Source organism: Lathamus discolor, chromosome 3, assembly GCF_037157495.1.
Source record: "Lathamus discolor isolate bLatDis1 chromosome 3, bLatDis1.hap1, whole genome shotgun sequence".
Taxonomy (NCBI): domain Eukaryota; kingdom Metazoa; phylum Chordata; class Aves; order Psittaciformes; family Psittacidae; genus Lathamus; species Lathamus discolor.
In genome coordinates this window covers 80,892,541-80,914,545 of record NC_088886.1, presented here as the reverse complement: position 1 = coordinate 80,914,545, position 22,005 = coordinate 80,892,541, and the positions used below count along the sequence as shown (strand labels likewise).

At 39.7% G+C, this 22,005-nt stretch overlaps 1 protein-coding gene across 4 annotated transcripts in view; it reads right to left on the bottom strand.

Moving 5' to 3' along the window:
* The window catches only part of SPATS2L (spermatogenesis associated serine rich 2 like), a 154,944-nt gene that overhangs the window by 26,705 nt on the left and 106,234 nt on the right, over window positions 1-22,005 (bottom strand). For all 4 annotated transcript variants that reach the window (XM_065670008.1, XM_065670007.1, XM_065670010.1 and 1 more), the window contains 4 exons: window positions 19,088-19,149; window positions 6,598-6,706; window positions 1,916-1,965; window positions 698-938 (listed from right to left, as the gene is read on the bottom strand). In XM_065670008.1, the coding sequence (XP_065526080.1) occupies window positions 698-938; window positions 1,916-1,965; window positions 6,598-6,706; window positions 19,088-19,126 (439 nt within the window). In that variant the 5' untranslated portion in view covers window positions 19,127-19,149. The remainder of the gene's footprint in view (window positions 1-697; window positions 939-1,915; window positions 1,966-6,597; window positions 6,707-19,087; window positions 19,150-22,005) is intronic.

The following is a 22,005-nucleotide window of genomic DNA, read 5'->3' as shown; positions in this document are numbered from 1 at the left end:
GCTTTCACATAGTTTCTTCTCCAGAGAAGAAAGTTTGTTGTCATTGATGTTGCTATAACCATAACTCTGTACCTACTACAACCCAGTAGGAAAGACCTTTCTTTATTACTGTCTCCCAGAGTTCCAGAATCAGAACCTACACCCTAGCAGAAACACGTGTGTACTAAGAGGCTATCAGACTGCCTTCCCTCAAAGCAAAGGCCCTTCCCTGTCAGAGAAAGTCAGCGGAGATCTACTGCCACCAGCCTATTAGGAGGAGATGAGAAAAAAAATAAATGGACTAGTCTGAACCAGGTAATAAAGAAATCCTGTGATATGCCTCAAGCTCATACTACCCTGATATCTTTGCTCCAGATGAGGAGACGTTTTATACTCAAGCCATTTTCTAACCCTGCATTCTTGTATATTTATATCTGCAATATTCTGTATCAGCTGGGCTTTTAATTATATTTTTGATCATTTTGTCTCTAGAAGAGAAAAAAAAGACATTTTGCAAGAGAAGATACTGCAAGGTGAATTGTGCCCAGATACAGATCTACTTGCATGACTTTAATAGCTAGGTGCATTATTTTGTATAAATAGCTCCCTCCAATTTATTGTTTTTATTATATTCTGCTTCATGGCAATATAAATGCCATGTTCTTTATGTAAGCTTAGCTATTGCCAGTTAAAGGTGTCTTGTGCCAGATGAACTGACCTGTGATTTCTGGACAGACCAGTGCTGAGTCTACAAATCCTGAGCCTTTGTTCTCAAGAGAAGCACCTTCCCATTTCTGATTGGCAGAAGCCCTGCAAGAGTTGTCCTTGGAGCACCCATTCAGATGACAATCATATATTCCCTGGGGCTCATGAGATGTCTTCTCGGGTCCACCATTCTTGGTTTTAGGATCTTTATTGCCCGGGTGCTGTTTAAATTTGCTTCTTTTTCTCCTATTGTTCTAAGTGGAGAAATAGTGCAAGAACAGAGACATCACTCAGTGCAACTCATAAACACAAAATACAATCAGTAAAATGCCCATGCTTTTAAAATGCTATACTAGTGACATCAGAGTAATGCAATTTACAGGCCGTGCTGTGCTATACAAACACAGTGCATCTATTCAGCTGAACATATAAACTGTTTCAAACAAAACCTGGAGTCCCAAACTGGTTTTCCCTTTCCCTCCACACAAAATACTTGCATTGCAAACGATAATAAAACCACTGCTAAGAAGCTGCTCAAACTGCAGTTACTTAGGACAAGCAGCTCTTAATCATTCAGGAGATATCCACACAGTAACACAGACAAATACTTAAGGCATCACTCTGATCAGGTAGAAAGTAATCACAGAGGACATGGGTTGGCCACTGCTACTGTAACTCTCCCAACCTTAAAAAGGAGCCTCCATGACACTGACTCTCAGAAAAGCCTCCTGGTACAGCTCCGGCTTGGAGATACATATGCATGAAGATCACATCCCAAATATATACTTGAAGTATCTGACTTGATGCTGTCATTAATGCATGACTCCAAATGGATGACTCCTATGCTTATGTTATTTTTACACTTGTCAGCAAAATCCCTAGCACTATAATTGGCTGTGGTTATCCAGGATACAATTGCTTATTAAGTGCTTCTGAACATGGTCTGTTTTAGGATTCATTCTGGACTTGTCCAGGATCTGGGTTTCACACACATGTATATACATCTGCTGTCCCAGAAATTCTCTCAGAACACTGGGCTGGAGAGACAACAGATGAACGGATTAGAAATAACACATACATTTGCTTTCAAGTTTTCTTACTACAGGCGTGAATGAAGTCACCCATGTTAGCAAAGGCAGACAGAGCACTGGCCAAAATAAAAGCACTACATTCAACTACAGACAGCTGATAAATGGTCTGAATGCCTTTAATCTCAAGAGCAAGTTCTTACCTTCTTTTTCCCTGTCATATTCCATTCCTTTAGAACCTGAGCTGCGCTGCCTAGAGAAAGGGAAGATCAAACATTTCAAGAAAAGTCCAGCTATGAAAAAGAACAAGTGTGTTCAAGGGCAGTTTCTGCTCTCCTAGCCTGGGCAGCATTTCCAGTTGTTGCTGTGAACTTGCTTATGTGGGGAGAACACAAAGTGGGTACTGCTGCCTTTCTCCTTTTTAGTTACCATTTTATTTGATTATGCTATATGGGTTATCTGGCACTACTGCTTTTCATGGTCTTCATTCCACAAAGTGATTAAGTGGGTGTCTAACTCAAAGCCCTAGCATAAGCCCTAGAAAAATTAACACTCGAATCTCTTGCCTGAAAAAGGGAAGTATGTCAGCATGCTAGTATAAATACTGTGTAAAATATATAGACTACCCTGACTCTAGAGCTTCCCACAGTTTTAAAATCTGGCATTTTTATCATATACTTCCTATGTGTCATCTGTCATAGTCAGAAGACATAAGAACATAAAAATGAATTTTGAAAAATTATTACAATTTTGTATACTTGAAATTCTGTCTGCCAGCCCTAATGAACTGGTTAGAGAAATCTATGGAACAAAGCAAGCAGAGCCTTGTTTTAGACAAGTGCTAGCTGCCATACTAGAAGAAAACTCTTTTGCACCCAGTTATCATCATTTTGTTCTCCTGGACTCTAAAGCTGAAAATAGATGCTCACGGTGTCATGATTTAAACCCAGAAGGTAACTCAGAACCATGCAGCCACTCACTCACTCCCCATTCCCTTCTTCCCCACCCTGTTCCCAGAGGGATGGGGAGAAGAACTGAAAGAATGTAACTCCCACGGGTTGAGATAAGAACAGTCCAGTAACTAAGGTATAACACAAACCACTACTGCTGCCACCAATAATAATAATGATAAGGAAATAACAAGGGAAGAGAATACAACCGCTCACCAACAGCCGACCGAGACCCAGCGCAACCCCAGCAGTGACCTAGCCCTTCCAGGTAACTGCCCCCAGTTTATATACTGGTCATGACGTGCTGTGGTATGGAACACCCTTTTGGTGTACTGAGCAACAACTAAAAACATCGGTGTTTCCAGGCCGAAAGTCAAAAACAGCACTGCACCAGCTACTAAGAAGGAGAAAATGACTGCTAATGCTGAACCCAGGACAACGGTAATCATGCAGTCTGAATCATCATTCAAACTACTATGGCAGTATCTGCCACAATAACCCTTTTAACTGCCACCAAGTTAAAGGTCTTCTGCTTGAGGAATCACTTTATCATCACTGCATAATTCTAGTAAATATTTATTATCCTTTCCAAATGGGTCTCATACTCTTCTCACTCGTTTCAGTGAACTCTTGACAATATTAGTATTAAGAAATAATCCTGTTTTCAAACAACCATCATCAATTTGGATTCAGCCAAAGACGTGAGATTTTCAAATGCATCAAAATAATTTTTCTTTCACAATAATACAGATCCAAAATTATCTGGCAAGTCTACCACGCACATTAGAAGTGCTAAGCCAAATCTGTTGAACTGTGAAAAACACACGTATGGAATTTAAGGTAAATTTAGATTACATATTGGGAAAAAAAAGTCTTCCCTGTGAGGGTGCTGAGGTGCTGGCAGCACCTTGGTTTGCCCACAGAAGCTGTGGCTGCCCCATCCCTGGCAGTGTTCAAGGCCGGGCTGGATGGGGCTTTGATCAACCAGGTCTAGTGGAAGGTGTCCCTGTCCATGGCAGGGGGTTTGGAAATAGATGGTCTTTAAGGTCCCTTCCAACCCAAACCATCCTATGATTCTATGAATCCAACAAAGCCATATTTTGCTTCCATTATAGTGCAGACCAAAGGCTAAGAAAACTTAAGCATGTAACTATACATATAACTATATTTAGTTACACAGATACATACTAATGTACATACAAATACAATCCCCTCTCCTAGAGATATGCTGTCTTTCAATAGACACCATGTTTCACTATGAAGAAACAAACCCAGACACTTGCTGCCCATTTTATTCTGTGCTGCTGAAAATATGAGATTTTACTTGACAGCTTTGTTAACTGTTTTCACAGTATCATCCAACACTCTTTTTGTGTTGGCTGGTGTTGTCTTAGCTTTGCTTCCCTCAGATTCCCTGCAAATACTATGCAGGGTGAGGGTTATTTTAGGGATTCACCCAACTAACCCTAGTTTCTTCTTGTTGGAAATGCACTAACTGCAAGTCCCAAAGCCCTCATTTAAACCCACCAGTATATTTTCTTGACTAGATCTAGAAAGCAGCTGAACAGCCCTTCTGATTATGTTTAATTAGGTTAAAACTAACACTGCAAATAAAAAATTTGAACCACTATTTTATTTAATTCAAATTTCAAATACAGAAATAAATTTATCATAGACATATCCCCTATACACCACTCCAGATAAGAAGCAAGATAGGAGCCGATCTCAGGAAACTAAATTTGAACATTTCTTGGTTCAGCATGCTGCTCCTCTGAGAGAAGCACTGAATGGAGGTGCGCAGCCTCTACACTCAGCGCGGCTATCCCCATGTTTTTCACTGCTTGTAGCAATGCGTTCTCTGCGATTGTGGTATTTCAATCTTAGCAATGTTTTTCATTCATGTGAAAAAGCACTCAAAAGTGCTAGAGTCATTCTATCCACATTGGTAGCTGAAAGGACATGACCTTTTCATGCCATTTCCAGACAGTTACAAATATTGTCTGTTTTCAAATGCTCACTTGCAAAGACTTCTGAACTCAAGGCACAGTGATCATAAACTGCTGAAGCTCAAAGATGATTTGAACTCAGGTTACAACAGCTTGCTTTCTTCCACGACTTTGTTGCATTCTTGCACTTGCTTTTGCCCTATTTCTTTTTCCTAGCGGATGACAACACATGGCTATGAAAGCACTTCCCCTTTAAAAGAATCACTGGAAACAACTCAAGCGAGCAGCAGTAATTTAAGACAAAATAAACTGCATGAAAGGAATTTAGCGAATGATTAGGGAGCAACCCCTCTACTACTTTTCCCAAGTCATATATTACAGGAGAACAAAATTAATTTATGCATCACATTTTCCTTTCTCTGTGTGTGAAGAAACAAACTCCTCTTTCCAGCAGAATCTGACTGATGCATACACCTGAATCAAGAGGCATCATATAGATGGGATAGAAGAATTCTGATGTATTTATGAATAGTCTGGTTTGTTTACATTTGCTTTTGCATATTGGTAATTCCTAGTACATCATGATGCTTTCTGTCTGATTTTTTTAGTAAATTAATCCAAACCAAACCCAAAACTATTCTCAAGTAAAATAGATACAAAGTAAGCAAATTTGAGATGGCACATCAACACTATGAGGCATTTTTTAAGATACTGTCCTGGGTTCAGCGTTAGCAGTCACTTTTCTCCTTCTTGGTAGCTGGTGCAGTGCTGTGTTTTTGACTTTCGGCCTGAAAACAGCACTGATAACACCGATGTTTTTAGTTGTTGCTCAGTAATGTTTACTCTGACCAAGAGTTTCATGTTCTGCCAGGGAGGAGGGGAAGCCAGCAGGAAGCAGAGACAGGACACCTGACCCAAACTAGCCAAAGGGGTGTTCCATACCATAGCACGTCATGACCAGTATATAAACTGGGGGCAGTTACCTGGAAGGGCTAGATCACTGCTGGGGTTGCACTGGGTCTTGGTCGGCTGTTGGTGAGCGGTTGTATTCTCTTCCCTTGTTATTTCCCTTATCATTATTATTATTATTGGTGGCAGCAGCAGTGATTTGTGTTATACCTTAGTTACTGGACTGTTCTTATCTCAACCCATGGGAGTTACATTCTTTCAGTTCTTCCCCCCATCCCTCCGGGAGTGGGGGAAGGAAGAAGGGAGTGGGCACTGAGCAAGCAGCTGCATGGTTCTGAGTTACCAGCTGGGCTTAAATCACGTCAGATAAACAGGGCTTTTAAAACCACTGAACTTCTGGTATCTTTTAAGCAGCCCCATGATACAAAGATTGTGAGAGGATCTGCTCCTGATACGTTGTTATTCCTGCAAAGGGTTTCCCACAGTCTTTGGTGAAAGTTCAAAATACTTGCTATTATGTATTTATCAGAAGTGTTATTTAAACACAAGTGACCTTTCATTAGAGATGGTCTCACAATGCAAAATACAAGCAGATCCAGATTTAGAATGGCTCAAACTTTCAATGGAGTCTTGGTTCAGCCATTATAAATGTCAAGGCTATTTGCAAAATTCAGATTGAGGTTTGAATGTCAGTATATGCGTCAAGTTCAGGCGTTTAGAGGCCTGGTTATCTGCTTCAGAACTACTCCAACTTCTTATTAGTTAATGTATCTCCAACAGTGAACCATATTCTGACATACTCACTTTAAGAAGCATTAACTTTAATGCAGAATAAAAAAAGGTCTGCAACAAGAATGGCACCAAAAAATGGCAAAGTTAGGCAGAACAAATAAACAGCCATGTCATACTCATACTGTGAAGAAGATGCAGACAGAAGGATCAGTTATAACTAATGAGCTTTCAGAGTGTCACAGCCATCAGTATTTTATCAGAACAACTTTTAAGCCACTAAAGACAATGAATACTTTAGCATGCAGTTGAATTCCTCATGCCTTAGTGAAAAAGGTATGCTGTACTCACCATCCATGAAAGCTTGAACAGCCTTGTCTACATTGTTATCAAACTGCTGCAACACCAGAACTATCTCATTATTGCTTTTGTTTGGAACAACTGATCGGATTGCATTGATCTGGAAAGAAAAAAACAGGAATACAGTAACACATGGGTTCATCATACTCTTTTAGACAGCAAGGTACCTCTGTGCCGGGAGATGGTTATATATATGCATGTTATACATGACATGCTGACAGGTACACAACAATGTATCTGTATGAAACAATACCCATCCTCTCCTTAACTGACCCATGCAAACAATGAAAACAATTTCCTCAAGAGATCGAATCACAGAACTGGTAGCCAGTAAGACTGGAACCAACTCCTACCTCAATCACAGCAGGAGAACTAGTTTATCCGAACTGACAGAATTCGACCTTATGCTTTTTTCTTAAATGTCCTATTTGCTCCCATGCAACTTGACAAGACATATCGCCTATACAAACTTACGGAGTACACAAGTACTTTGACAAGGCTATTGCATGGCCTTACGACATTAGTTACGATCAGTGCCTTTTTGACATCTAGAAAACAGTCATATGCATGAAAACAGTCACGGGCTAAAGACAAAACAGTGTAAGTTTTAAAAGCTCTAGTGGCTGCTCGGCATAATTTCAGTTTTCTGCTCCGTACATATGTGACCAGGAAGCTTGTATAACGAAATCCTGAACAAAGGACACGGGAAGCCAAATGCTTCCTTCAGGAAACTGCTGATGGATGAGGTGTTACACCCACCCATGATTCTGGCACACCATGCTTCTATTTCACAGCATTTGCTACGGCTGTATTGTCTTCAGTATCCACTTACACCAAATGGTAATTCAACCCACTATGCTTTAAATAAAACGTTCCTACTGGAATCATGTTGATGATTTACTTTCTCTTGCCCATGTAACATAGTTGAAAGTAAATAGTTACATGAAACTTAAGTGCTATATTGTTTTAATGATAGACAAGCTTTACTAGGTAGTACCAAAATAAAAATACTTAAATATAATTAGGAAAACTAACAAAAGGCCAAGGTAGTACTCTGAAAAGACAAGAGAATCAATGCCAAAACCAATGTAGCTGTTCCAAATCAGCTTTTTGAGTACCGTGTCAAGCTGTCCACCGTGTATTTATTGCACTGCAAATGGTCATCCAGCACCCCTGTGGGATGGCCTTCTTTCTGTGGGACACGTCCTTGATTAGGGTGTACTCTATTTACTGCATTACAGTGTCATCATGCTAATTTCTGATTGTGAAGTACTGGTGGCCTTTTTATTGTACTGTAAAATAATTGTGAAAAAATAATACTTGAAGATAGACCTCTTTCAGGGAACTAGGCTGGGTTACAGGGTGAGAACATTCACACTACCTTGTCTTAGCTGACCATTTAGATGCTGAAGACCAATCTTTCCCGATTCCCTTTGTGGAGTCTCCATCAGTGGAGGCACCAGAAGCTGACTCAGAACACTTAAGTGCTTGGATTTATGATCAAGAACCTTATTTTGCTGTTGTATGCACACCTCACTCCTCAATCACTGTATTTCCCTGTCCCATGTACTAACAGAAGCCATGACTCATTTCAAGCTCTGTTAATGCTCAGCAACTGAGAGCTCTGATTCATGACACCTGCTGGACATTGCTTCAGCACCACAAAAAGTTGATACTTGCTTCAGCTAAATCCATGTGGGATCAAACTTTCTGGGGGACGCTTTCCACATTAGCTCATCTCTTTCACTCTGAAAGAAAGGTCACTTTCTGACGTCAGCACAGAACTTTAGTATGTCTACTTAGTACAATTTACCCCGTTTGTTTGCCATCCTATCATCATCTCATGTCTTTGAAGCTTCACATCTGCCCACAATACATTTCAAGTAGCAAGGCTAGCCTTGGACAACTCAGGCCACAGGCATAGAGGGCAGTGGAGTTAAATGGCTTCTGTACTTCCCAAGGACCTTTTCCAAAGGCCTATCTAATAACTTGTCTAATGTTGCTGCCCTATGCTCACAAGCTAGTTTTCAACTCAACAACTAGTTGCTTTGGAGGTTCTACTAAACACAGGTGACTATTGGGAGTTCAGACAGGCTAGGCTGTCAACTGGCTGTTGTTGCCAGAAACTACCCAGAAAATCTGTGCTCAAGCTTATCTCTTCAGCTGATTTGGGTGCATGGGGAGGGAAGTAGAGAGTATAGCTCTCTGTGTGCTGCAAGCATTCAAGAGAAAACTAACCCAGATCAACCAGAGGTGCAGAGAAAGCCCTGGAAAAAGGAGTTTTATTCATCTGATTGTGGGCACAGGCATGCTAGCTGCAACAAATATGAACAATAAAAGTCGGCAAAGACCCGAGGGTAGATTAGGCTGCAAGCTGCAGTCTATTTTATGTTCTATGGTGGTAGATGCCAAAGGTTTCTACCATGTGGACTACATCTTCATATTCTCACAAAAACCTCCCATCTTCTTTCACAATCATGTGGATCATCTCTGCCTACTCAAAATTGCATAATCTCCTTGTGGCAACTGCTTACAGGAAAAATAGTAAAGGAAATATCTAGTGTATTCTAACCATCTTTAAATATAAGCATGTGAATATCATAAGGCTTCTAGGTCCTTCTCTGCTATGAAACGTCTGAAAGCCTCAAGAAGCATCTGGAAACAACAAAGTGAGGCCAAGACCACAGGATGGATGAGGCAACATGCCACACACTGCAGCTAGGAAACTTCTCAAAGACATTAAGAAGAACATCTGTGGGGTGGAGAACACCGAGACACATGAACTTGACCAGGCAGACTATGTTTTAGCCTACAGAACCTACTGCAGACTTTCTGTTTGCACTGTGTGGTCTTTGTTAAGAAATTTCTGATTAATAGAAAAACCAGAATTAAAAGTTAAACTGTGTTTCATATGACTAGTACTATGATTAAATACAAAAAGGTTATGGGAACATTACAGTTGTGGAGATAACCCAAAAAAAGCAAGATGATGATCTCAGGAAGAATACTTGCCAATACACAGAAAGGAAATTATGCATATGACCAACACTGTGGACACAGTCCTGTTTTAGTTGGACTATGTAAAAAATACGATTTAGGCAACATTAATGTACTGCAGAGCTCAACAATTTTACTGCCAAACCCCAACAATATCCTTTGTTGACTGTTGTACAAAATATACATTTGTTTATCTTTCCATTCAGAAGTTCTCTATCTCATGAAGTTTCATGAAAAAACTTTCCTCAGAAAAGAACATCAGATTGCAAAGAACAGCATCCAGGGCTCAGGGAACACTAAATCAGAAGTCGTCACACTTTTCTAATAGGCTTTTCTTGTGTACGTATGCTGTGATACCCACAATATCTACAAGTTGTGTTTCTGCTTTCCAGGTTTCTTCAGTAACTTACATGGGATAAGACCCATGAAAAATGAAATTTGTGACCAGAATGATATGTTAATATTAAGAAAAATAAAATACATGTACTACTCTGTTCAGAAATAACACAAGCAGATATAAACCCAGAATTCCAGAGGAGAAATCCCAAAAGGTTTTGTTCCAAAATAAAATATTTTGCCTTAAAAACTTTTACGAACAAAATGGAGTAATGTAACCACAATTTTTTTCAATTTCCAAGACATACAGATCCGTGTATCAGGCACCAGATCTCCAACATATGCACTGTTTGAATAATGTTTGCAGCCAGAATACACTGCAATTATTGTACAGAGGACATCAAAAAAGTCAGTCATTTCTGGACATCCAGAAATTACTGACAAATGGTTACAACTCTCAAATTGTGATGTGACAGTGTATCTGGGGAAGGGCAAGGTGTGTTGAGGGAGACCAGGCCATGCGACAGCCTTAGCCTAGAAATGCAAATTTCAAGGTCCCCGATAATCCACCTCTTAGTCCTTCCACCCTGGTTTCAGAAACAAGCATAGATTTCTATGCTTGAAGCTCATGTCTATCCCCATATGTAAAATATGTCCCATATTTTCTGGAAAGGGACACAGCAATACAAAAGGAAAAGCTAAAGGGAGGAGTAGACAACCATCTTGACCATCTAAACTTAACAAATGCACTTCTACAGCTGAAGGCCTTATGAGACATATCACAGACTGTGATGAATGGAGCTACAAAGCTCCAGAAAATATGACAAGTGGGAGATACATTAAAAGGGCTGCATTTGAGCTGGATCTAGACAGCCTACATATGCTGGCTCCTCTCTGGTTCACCTGCTAGTTCATGTGATAAAGCAGGCCTTTTGCTGGTACAACTATATACCTCAACTGCTTACAAGTCTCCAGTTTTGAGAGCAATCCAGAAAACAATAAAGTTATTTTTATTAAAGGTGTGATAGGGGGAGATACCAGGGCAGGAGGTTAATTCCCATCTTTATCTCTCTAAGCTTACAGTCCTCAAACTTACCAAGAACACCCATCTTCTCAACAAGTAAGCAACAGGTTACGGATCTAGAATAACCTTAATGATGAAAACTTCATCAATCAATTCCTTTGAAAAATTATTTAACATCCTAAAGGATGAAAAAAGTACAAGAGCCAAACTATCCCCTAGCATACAGTGATTCTTCATTAATACTTAGATGTCTGCAAGAACAAACTCACAGCAGTCTACTTTATTAGATTTACTTCTGCGTATGTGGGAGAACAGTTTTTTCCTACTCACTGAAACCTGATCATAGGAAGAACATTACCAGACAGACTACAGGGAAGTCAATTATTCTAACGATTTTGTGAAACATCCCGTCTTTATCCAGTGTAGATTCCCAGTGAACTTCTGTCATCATTTGGATGCTGGACAAGCATTCCGGGACACTAAGATAATTCAGTAACATACCTTTCGAACCACAGTTAGTTGTGCTGTTACTGTTAGCATTAGTTGAGAAAGTGTCACTGACAGTAGTTAAATTCCTGGGCTTTCCTTCCTGTAGCCTGACTGGAAAGCACATTTATTTCTTTACTACTAAGACAACTTGCTCAGAATTTCAGCTTACAAAAGCTACTGTAAAGCAATTACAGATCTAAACTACAGAGCTGTAATCTCAAAAACAACTGTGTACACTCAAGCACATGGAAGGCAGAACCCACGTTCACTATGCAGAGACCTACCTTTTTTAAGCATGCATTTAATTCCAGCGGACCTACCTACTCTCTTCTGGATAAGGCTAAAGTTAGTTCAAAGTTTGGAAGAGTTTTAACCACTTTTCTGAGCTGAAGTCTTAAGCACAGAGTTAGCTTGAAATGCTTGCTCAAGCACAGTTAAAGCTGCTGCAATTTGAGCTGGGTTGCATCTCATCAAGACCAAAATTCCACAGTCATGAGGTTGTTTTTATCTGTCTCTTACACAAATTGCTGACGTCTGCCCAGAAGTGATATAAAAATTGAAAAAGGCTCCAAGTCCTCTCAGATAAGCTGTTTCTACCCTAAAAGAAGATCCCCAAAACCTGATCAGATATAAGTGAGTATTTTTCTGAGAATTACCGTGAAACTATAGGCAATCTTACTTGGGGCAAATTTTTGGCTCTCCTGAAACAAAAAAAATCAGTTTAATTCTGAGGACCACAGCACACAAGAGAGGGCACTGAAATTCTAATGTCTCATGGTGTCTTACTCAAAGTTCTTATGAACACTCGTCTTATGAGACCTTCCCGAGAAGTCAAGCTCAAAAAGAAATATGGCCTGCCTGAAAACTGTGGCAGCAGATTACCTACTCCACACCCAGAATCAAGCTGATGTTGCTGTATATTCCTGTGAGTCCTTTAGGTTCTCTGTCAAATTCCAAATGGTTCCCAGGCAACCGTAACAACATGAAATCAATTGCTGCCTGTTTGCTGCTCTACTCCATCTGCTCCCCCTTGGCATCATCTCAAAGAGGATGTTTCTCCTGAGTAAGTAACATATCCGGGGTTCAGAGAATTTGTTTAGATATCTCTGACATAGTGACAAATTAAACTTCTTCGCCGAAAGCTCACGGCTGTTCTGAAACCCCTGAACACAGCTGTTCTAATTCCCTTGTAGTAAGTTACTACCATAGCCACTTAGAAATATTCTTACTTATGCTTGGTTAGGAACACTAAATGCAGATCCACCTTCCCTTTATACTAAACATTAAGATAAACATGTTTTTCTAAAGTGAGGATCCAAATTCATTTAGAAGTATGGTTATCAACAAATACACAGACGTTTTCCTACTGTATTTTTACTGCATGTCAGTAGCAAATCTTTATGTACACATATATACATTGTATATACCCACTGCAACTGACGACAGGTAGCAGTGCACACCATGCTCAACTAGATTACACACCTCCGGCTCAAGCTGACCCAAATCCTGCATGAGGAACAGGCAAGGAGGGCTGTCTGCAGAACTTGCTGGTTTCTGTAATCTAGGACATTAGCATATGTCCTGGTTACATTAAGAAGGAAAATGCATTTGAAAACTGTTTGAGGTTTTGAAAAATCCTACACAAACGTATTTCATAAATACAATTTGACTTTGCTCCATTAAGAGCCCATTTGTTATGTTAGAGAAATTTTCCAGAAACTTCACTAACAGTTCATCACAACACACTGACCAGGTGTTGTTAACATCCTGTTTGAGCAAAATAACAGCTTTGATAAGGTCTGCATGTCTCTTTCCACTACAGGACCCATTTATCACACTGATACCTTTGGATTATTTATCCCCATGAAGCACAAAACAATTTACTTGCTGCAGTAAACTACTTTAGGCAGTCATCATGGATTTATTATGTCACCCCTGCCCCCCCCAGTTTGCAAACTAATTAAATGGAAAACCCAGACGTTTAAGGAATGCTGAAAGAACATATTAAAAAGTTTGGCTCAGTAAGAACTCTTCTGCTTGAGTAATGACAGCAGACACTTGCAGACGTGAATCTATAATATTCTTAACCCAAGTTAAATGGCTCATCAAGTGACACAAGTGCATCTTGATCAACTTTGTCCATCTAGTTCAACACACGGGCAAGGAACAGCTGCAAAGGACCACTTTAAGAAAGCCTAGTGAAATTACAGATTGGAAGCTACCTGCTTTTGTAATGGGTGATTTTAAATTTATATTCTATTCTATTCCTTCCACTATGAACCCTACTCTGCCCTTGCATGCTATTGCTAAGTAATGGTATAATGTAAACAGAACTCTGAAGCCCCCAAAGCCACATCTTAATAAAGTTTCCTTCTTGCAGTTTATGGAACAAACCTGCCCATCTGTTCCTACAGCTCTGACACTTGAAATGGCAAATGAAAAAGCAAGCCTTTCAGAACTTCAACAAAACTTCACTCCTAACAGAATCCCATGAGAAGGATCTTAATCTGAATGGGTATTTTGCCAATTCCAGCTGACACAGATCTCACTTGTTCAAACATGTTCAGATACACAATAATTGGGAGGGGGGTGGGAGGGTGGGAGGTGGCGGGGAAAGAGGCCTAATAGCGACTCCCAATATTTCTTTGGAATAATCCCAAAACCTTGTGCCAGAGCTGAATGGTTACCCTGGGGAGTGCCTGATACTCTTCTCTTGTTATACTAAGAGGGTCTAATTGTTAAAGGAGACAACACACTGCTTGAATTCCTCACTTCAATTGCTTCTTTGGAGGCCTTCTCATTCAGAATCTCAGCACCTCTTCTGGTGCTACACTAAGTTAATGCATTAATACCTCCATTAATTTTATGTAACTATTTTGGATTTAAGGCAACGAATTTGGCCTATTTTATTCCTTAATCCAGTGAACTTGTGTCCATATGATTTAAACTATGTAAAACCCAGTTTCTGAAAACCCTGATACTAGAAAATAAGTTCTTACTTACACTGGATTTTCAGGCACAGACATTAATATAATCGGAGGCGAGAGGGAGAGTGGCATAGTGCGGGAAGACTATTGCAAGGGTCAGGGCAGAGGGAATTATTCTGAGAGAGATCCTGATGTTAAACTCCCTGTACTAGCTATGGAGGCATGTAATGAAGCTTGTGGCTGCAGAAGTGCTGAATTTGTGTTATTCCGGAAAATCTGTGGGTTATATGCATGAAAATATGGTAATCGGAACAGTCCTGGCTCCCCACACAGAGTATCACAGCTGCAGGAGCCTCTGCCAACTATGGAAACTTCCATTAGCCTTCCTGACATCACAGGCCAACATTCATATAAAACTCTCGGGGGGTAGGGGCGGGAGAATGTTTAACCTATTGACTTTATGATCTATTTCAGCTAAAATGCCAAGAATGAATTACACAAGTATCAGCACTACAGTAGCATTCTTTTATGACTCAAATTCATAGTAGGGTCTTACAGAGGCTGCGAGCATAATACCCAGAAAGTCTCTCTCAGATGCACATCACTTAAAACAGTGGCAGAGGTCTTAATTCTTGAATGACTGGCTGATCATGGAGAGAACATGGGGAAAAGCCATCATTTAAGAAAAAAACCTCCTCTCCCCGCCCAGTAAAAAAAGAAAACAAGAAAGAAACCCAGCCACAAACCAAAACAACAAACGTTACGCTAAAACTTCATGGGCTGTGTACTACATTTTTGTCAGAGAAACAATGTTCAATATAAGAGGAAACTTGTGTTCTACTTTAGCAGAAACTTGCAAGAATAAGCATTTGTGTGCAGATGTACAGCTCCTTTGGCTTCGTTCAGGTCTTAGCAGGATCAAAGTCTTAAATGTATTATGATCTGCAAGCACTGAGGTAGAAGAGAAAGAAGTGGGAAGGAACTGTATTCTATTCTGCTGCTTTAACAAGGCCTGCTTACATTTGTGTTGACGGCAATGGATTTTTTCTGAGCTCAGCAAAAGTAACTAAATTTATAAATCTTCATTTTGTTTCCCAGAAATACTCATGCCCAAAAGGTGGATAAAAGTAAACACTAAACTTGCTGCTTCAGGGTTGTGTAGCATGACCACACAGAATCCCATGCTGCGTGCATTGGTGTACAGGCATTTCAGGGAGCCAGTCCTAGTACCCTTTTTCCCCTGCGGGACAGGGTCTAAAAAGCTATCCTTTCCCACAAGTGAAACAAGAGATTGATAGTCCTCCTTAGCCCGCCATCCTTCAATCCCTAGCATGTTCCTCTTGGGCTTGTCCCCAACAGGCCCAGTTAAATCCCCTCCCCCCTTCATAACTAGTTTAAAGCCCTGTCAATAAGCCCTGCTAACTCCTGCCCCAAAACCCTTTTTCTTCTCTGGGACTGGTGTATCCCGCCTGTCACCAGCAAACCAGGTGTCCCATACAGCACCTTGCTCTGCTGGTTTTTTAAGTGAGAAAGGGATTTGATTTTGAGTCTTTTACCAGGACACTGTAAATAAGTCTGCTTTTCAAACATACAAATGAGGCCCTTACATTTCAGCAGTCTATGTGCAAATATAATGAAAGCCAACTCTGCAGGACATATCTGTTCAGCCCCTTCCTCGTACTTCTAGCACACTACTCAGAGGGTTCTAAAGCTACACTTGCTTTAGAGTTACACTGTTGCTGACAAAAAGAGCCACCATACTGTAAACCAAATACGAGATGTCAAATGGTCTTCTGCTATCACAATGTCATTTCAAAACAAGACAGGCTTGTCCAAGTGAAATGGCAAACTGAGCATGCTAGCTTCTCAGTTGATGTATGTAGAATTCATGAGATTTATGCTGTTCAGTCATTAAGCCTTTATTTAGTAAGTTATTAGCCTATATCTTCCAGAACAAAACCCAGTGATTTTGCAATAAAATATTAATTGCTGCTTGACATAGATATCTAGTGGCACTAAATACTGATGGAACATACATAGAATCATAGAATCATAGAATAGTTAGAGTTGGAAAGGACCTCAAGATCATCTAGTTCCAACCCCCCTGCCATGGGCAGGGACACCTCTCACTAAACCATCCCACACAAGGCTTCATCCAACCTGGCCTTGAACACCGCCAGGGATGGAGCACTCACAACCTCCCTGGGCAACCCATTCCAGTGCCTCACCACCCTAACAGGAAAGAATTTCCTCCTTATATCCAAGAATAAAGAAAGGAACTATTTGTAACAGAGTATATTGATCCAACTATTTTTCTGCCTTCAAATGTATACGCTTATAAACATTTGATTTTTAAAATACTCCCAGCAGATATCATACTTGGAATAGCAGATATCTAGTGTGAATGAAGTCCCTTTGCAGATCTTCATTCTTGAACTAGCAGATGCTGTTTAAAATCCTGCACTTTGAAAACTGACTAAATTAATAATTAAAAAATAAATCAGGCTACACAGTGAATCGGTAAAACTTCAATTGATTTACTGAGCTGCATTTGAGACTTACTTTAATTTACATTCCAGCACTCTGGCACTAGGGGAAAGAATGCGATGACATTACTTTCTGTTGCAAAATCCATCATGCTACTCAATACTTTAAACCCTGTGCTGTTATTGAGGACTAAGGAATATACTCATCACCAAAATACAGATTCAAGTTGACACATCTGTCCCCAAGCACAATGAGAGACTCAGTAGTTTACAACATATAAAAACTACTCAAAAAGCAGGCACCTGCGCAGCACAATAGGTAGAGGACTGATTCCTATCACGGATATGAAGCAAAAAAAGTCTGCTGCCTTCTGAAAGCAAAGAAAGTGAGTAAGCAGTGAAAGATGGACGCAACAGTTCAAACAGGAACTCATTCACACCTGAACTACTTAGTATAAATCATCACTTCCTATGCTGTTTTCTCAGCAGCTTCATTCATGTATTGGTAGACAGGTTAATAATTTGTGACTGTTCTCTCAGGAAACGTCATTAGGAAACTGGAACTTGAGGAAACCTAGCTTCAGACTCAGTACTTGCCACGGCTTATCAACTCTTACAAAACAAATGCAGTGTCTGTTAACTACTAGTCATGATTAGTGCTGAGAAATACATTACCCAACTCAAAAGTTCATTATTTGTGAACTCAGAAGCAAACCAGGAAGTTAACTAAAAAACTGAGTACTGACCTCAAGGTTATTTCTTCTTCCTGTCATGCTGTGTCAACTATCATTTCTTTAAACTTTTCCAGATTGGAAAGTCACATTTACAGTACCTTGCACACACTCCCCAGGCCAAATAGCATCTTTTTTCCTTGTTATCAGTCCACCTAACTGCAAAACTGAAGTTATGAACTGCAAAATTGAAGGCAGGCAAATCTTTTTCTGCTAACCGTTTTTCTGTTAGCTCAGGAAAAGAGTCGATTCAAGGAATCACACAAATTTTTATTATTTCCCTTTCCATTAACAGGCCTAGAGAGAAGACAGTCCTTCACATTCCTACTGCCCTAAAAAATGTGTAATCTGCCACAGAAAGGTCTTATGATACAGTGCAAGATGACTACATTTCTCAGTTTCACATTGCCCTCACTGTGTTTTCCTGGTATTTAATCTTGGTAATTAATTAATTATTTTTTTCTTGATCCTTTCTACTTGTGCATCTTTCATGAAGTGAATGGGCTTAATCAAATTTTCACTGACACCTGAACAAACCTGGGCTCACTGGCAGAGCTGCATTCTGGCCTTTAGCATTTATCACACTGCCTTAAAAACTGCATCTTTATTATGCTACCTTAGGCTTAATAAAGCTGTAAATCAAGGAGCCCATTAGCCTTCTCTGGACTACCTAAATGAAAAGCTCCCTTCCTCTTACCAAACGTGAAATAGAACAAAACCCCATCTGACAAAAGACAATTCAGGTGAATTCTCAAAATCTTGGCTTATTTTAAAATACAACCCTATCGTGTTATAGTCCCACTTCTCTCTCGCTCTTTATGAGACGTTATGGTTTCCTGCTTATGTTGGTGAGGAGTATTTTAAGGTTAAATTGTCTCTTCACAACCTTCCTGTTGAGAATCACAGAAGATCTCCTGACCTACCTCATATTTGTATACTAATTAGCTTTAGGTCCCTTACTGCTCCTAATACGGTGGTGAAGCTCTAGCAATAGCCAGGACATGGAGAGGACATACGTAAGTACATAGAATACAAAGCTACTCATATAGGTGAAGGAAAAAAAAAGGAAAAAAAGAAAAATCTACTGTTTCAGACCCTGTAATTTTAGGAATTGTCTTTTAAGTAGTAGAGGTGTAACATTTTTGGTCAGAAAAATCATTTTCTAAAGGATGTGTTTATCCAAAGGTTGTATTTTGTACAGCAGCAATCACCACAGAGTGCAATTCTTCACAGCATCAGCGTGCACAAGAATCACAGAGGAATAGGAGAAGCCTGTCGGTAAAAACATTGCCTCTTCACAGAAAAGCAAAAGTGTTTCTCATCAACCAAGATTAATATATTAATCTCACCAAAACCTGCTTGAGTACTTAACTTTATGCACAGAGTCAACGCATATTAAAGTTACGTATGTGAGCAGTGTCTGACGGGGCAGGGATAAAATATGCATGCAAATATCATTTTGGTTTGCACTGTACTGTGACTTGAACCTACCTTTTCCTTGATATTTACAGGGGAATTGATTTCTGCCATCTCTCTTCAGGTGAGAATATTGTCTGTGAAAGGAGAAAAAACCCAAAGAGATTAAATTGGAGGTTTTTATCCCAACCTAGTAAAGCTATACTTATAAAGACTGATTGCGTGTGCTTACCCCTAAGCATTAGAGAAACATGAGAACACTTAATGAACACTGCTTAATCTTGCCAAAAAGCAAAGCTAGTCCAAATTTCATACTTTCCCCAGATTAGTTCTGTAAACACATTTCTAAAATGCCTCATAGATATGAATCTGGATAGAAAGGCATCATACTTCTCCCAGCCATGTCTCTTGGACTCTATTCACTATTACTTGATTACTTTGAGGTTTTAAAGAGGAGGAACACCTCAGATGAACTCAACAGCTCCTTTTTCCTCATTCGCCAGCAACCTTAAATTTTGCCAGGAAATTTGTCTGAAGATCCCATCTTTAAAAGGCAACTAAATGTGCCAGGAGGTTAGACTGATGAGTACTGCATGGCTGGTGGTTTTGGTGGGTTTTTTCCTTTGCTTCCTTGTTTGTTTCGTTTGGTTTTGTGGGGTTTGTGGGGCTTTGTTGTGGTGGTTGTTTTGGTGGTTTTCTTGTTTTCTCAAAAGTAATTCAGAGGATTTAGCCATACAGCTCCTACTGAAACAGTGTCCGTACAGTTAAATCTCCAAGTCTGCTCTGAAAACTTGGGCACATGAATGGAATTTCAATGTGATTAAAAAATCCTACAATATGCTTTTCTATTTCCAGTTATGTGGCTGGGTGAGAGAAGCTCTACGCACAATGAAGAGTTAACACACAAAAGGGAGTGCAGTTGCTTAATCCTGCTTCCATCAAAACCAGCTTCAGTAAGGAACAGGCTTGAAATCTTCACGTTTTAAAATTAAGTCACACGCAAAGAATTACAGCAAAGACTAAGTCAAATGGAATAAAAGCTTGGTTTGGTCACCAAATTTAACTCTATTGTACGTTGATAAGAAGACACAGATATACATAAACGAGAATGAAATCTAGTTCAAGTTTTTAAATTGAAACACTTCCTCCTTGTTCACACTTGAGAGCCTTTGCTATGTGGGCTGATATGAGAGTTTCCGTAATTCTTCTAAATCTCTTTAATGCACTTAAACAATCCTCCCTTAACTCCTGCTTTAAAACACAGCACTTCAATGGAGTTCCAACTCCAGAAACTAGCGCTTCTATCACAGTATCCACTGATAGCAGTTAAATGTTATTAGTTTTTATGTGCATGCATTTTCTAATTGAAGAGATGAAATTCAAGAAAGCACATTTTCAGAATAATGTGACTTTGTGGCAAATGCAGAAAGAAGATAGGAAGAAGAAAAAGGAATGAATTTTTGAGTTTTGGTCTGACAAAAAGCAGACCCCGAATTATGGAAACAATTGAAAATGAGCTGCCAGAAGAAAAAAAGAAACCCTTTCTATTGCCAGTTATTAAAAAAAGGGCTTGAAATGAATAAGGTTCCTCCTTCCATCTCTATTTTACTTTACCATGAAAAGAAACTCTCTATTAAAACTCACATACCTCATACCTGTCTTTAGTCAGTGGCTCAACCACACTGTCAAGGCACTGAGCTGGAATCCCACTCTGCCCAATAAGCCTTCTTCCTGGCAACTGGGCTACAATGTGACTCTGAATGCCTTCCTGTCTGCTCCTATCTCAGATCAGAAGGTTCCCCTCCCTGTCCCTCCTTAAATCAAGGATGAAAGAGTTCAAACTAGTTTCTGTGCCAAACCCACCCAACAGCTAAATCAGAGTTATAAAATGTCTGGACAGAGCAGGCAGGAAGATCACACAGAGTATGACTTTGGGGCAGCTCTATTTCCCATATTTAGTGTGTTCCAACAACTAAAGGAAAGCATTGAAAAATTATTGTAGTCTGTAGTCCCTATGTAACACTTTTTATGTACTTCTTGTCTATTGCCCTCAGCTATTTCTCATGCCAAATGGGCACAGACCACGACATATAGGTCACCACGTTTCCCATGCAGACTGGAAAACTTAGCCCTAAGATTACTCCATAAGTCTTAATCTCCCTTACTGCCTTTCAAAAAAGCATGCCTTCCACATAGCGACATCAGAACCATGCTGGACTGATACTGTTCTTTAATAAATAATCCTGTGTTTAGGAATTTGACTAGTTTGCCCTATCTACTATCTAGCAGCTTCTGTGATGTTACAGACATGCCTTCTTGCATACCAAATCTGATCCAACACCCTATAACAACATTAACAAAATAAAGGAAAAAACTGCTCTTGAGGAACCAACACACATCATAGAAACAAGTACAATATAGATTATAGCTAACAAATGCGTCTGGCTTTAAAAGTCTATTTAAAAGTATCTAGAAAAAAAACCCAATGAATAATAGGAAGAGATACTTGCCACCTGAAATCTTCAGGTTCTGCTTTTTCAGCAGATATTTTACTAACTTTATACCAAAACCATACATTTTAAAACTGCATCTTGTATGAAGCAAATTAATCCCAATAACCATACTTTGTGAAAGCCCCACACCTCTCAACTGATGTTGCTTCAAAGATATTAAATAATTCTTCAAATTCAAACTGAATTCACTGATTAAACCCTACTACAGCACTTAGCCAAATTTACTGTTTGTAGCAACATTCTGACTCAGTTTAAAACAAGACATAGAAACTCCATGCAACGCTTTGCCAGATCTGACTTGTCTCTTCTTTGCTGTAACGCTCCAGGTATTACTATGATTATAGTCTTCCACTGATGAATGTGGTGTTGACCCAGCCGGCTTGTAACTGAAGCTGTTTCAAGAAGACTTGGCAAGTCACAAAAACATACCCTTGGTTTCTCTCTTTCTTCCTCTTTTTTTTATTTCTTCTTCCTTCTAAG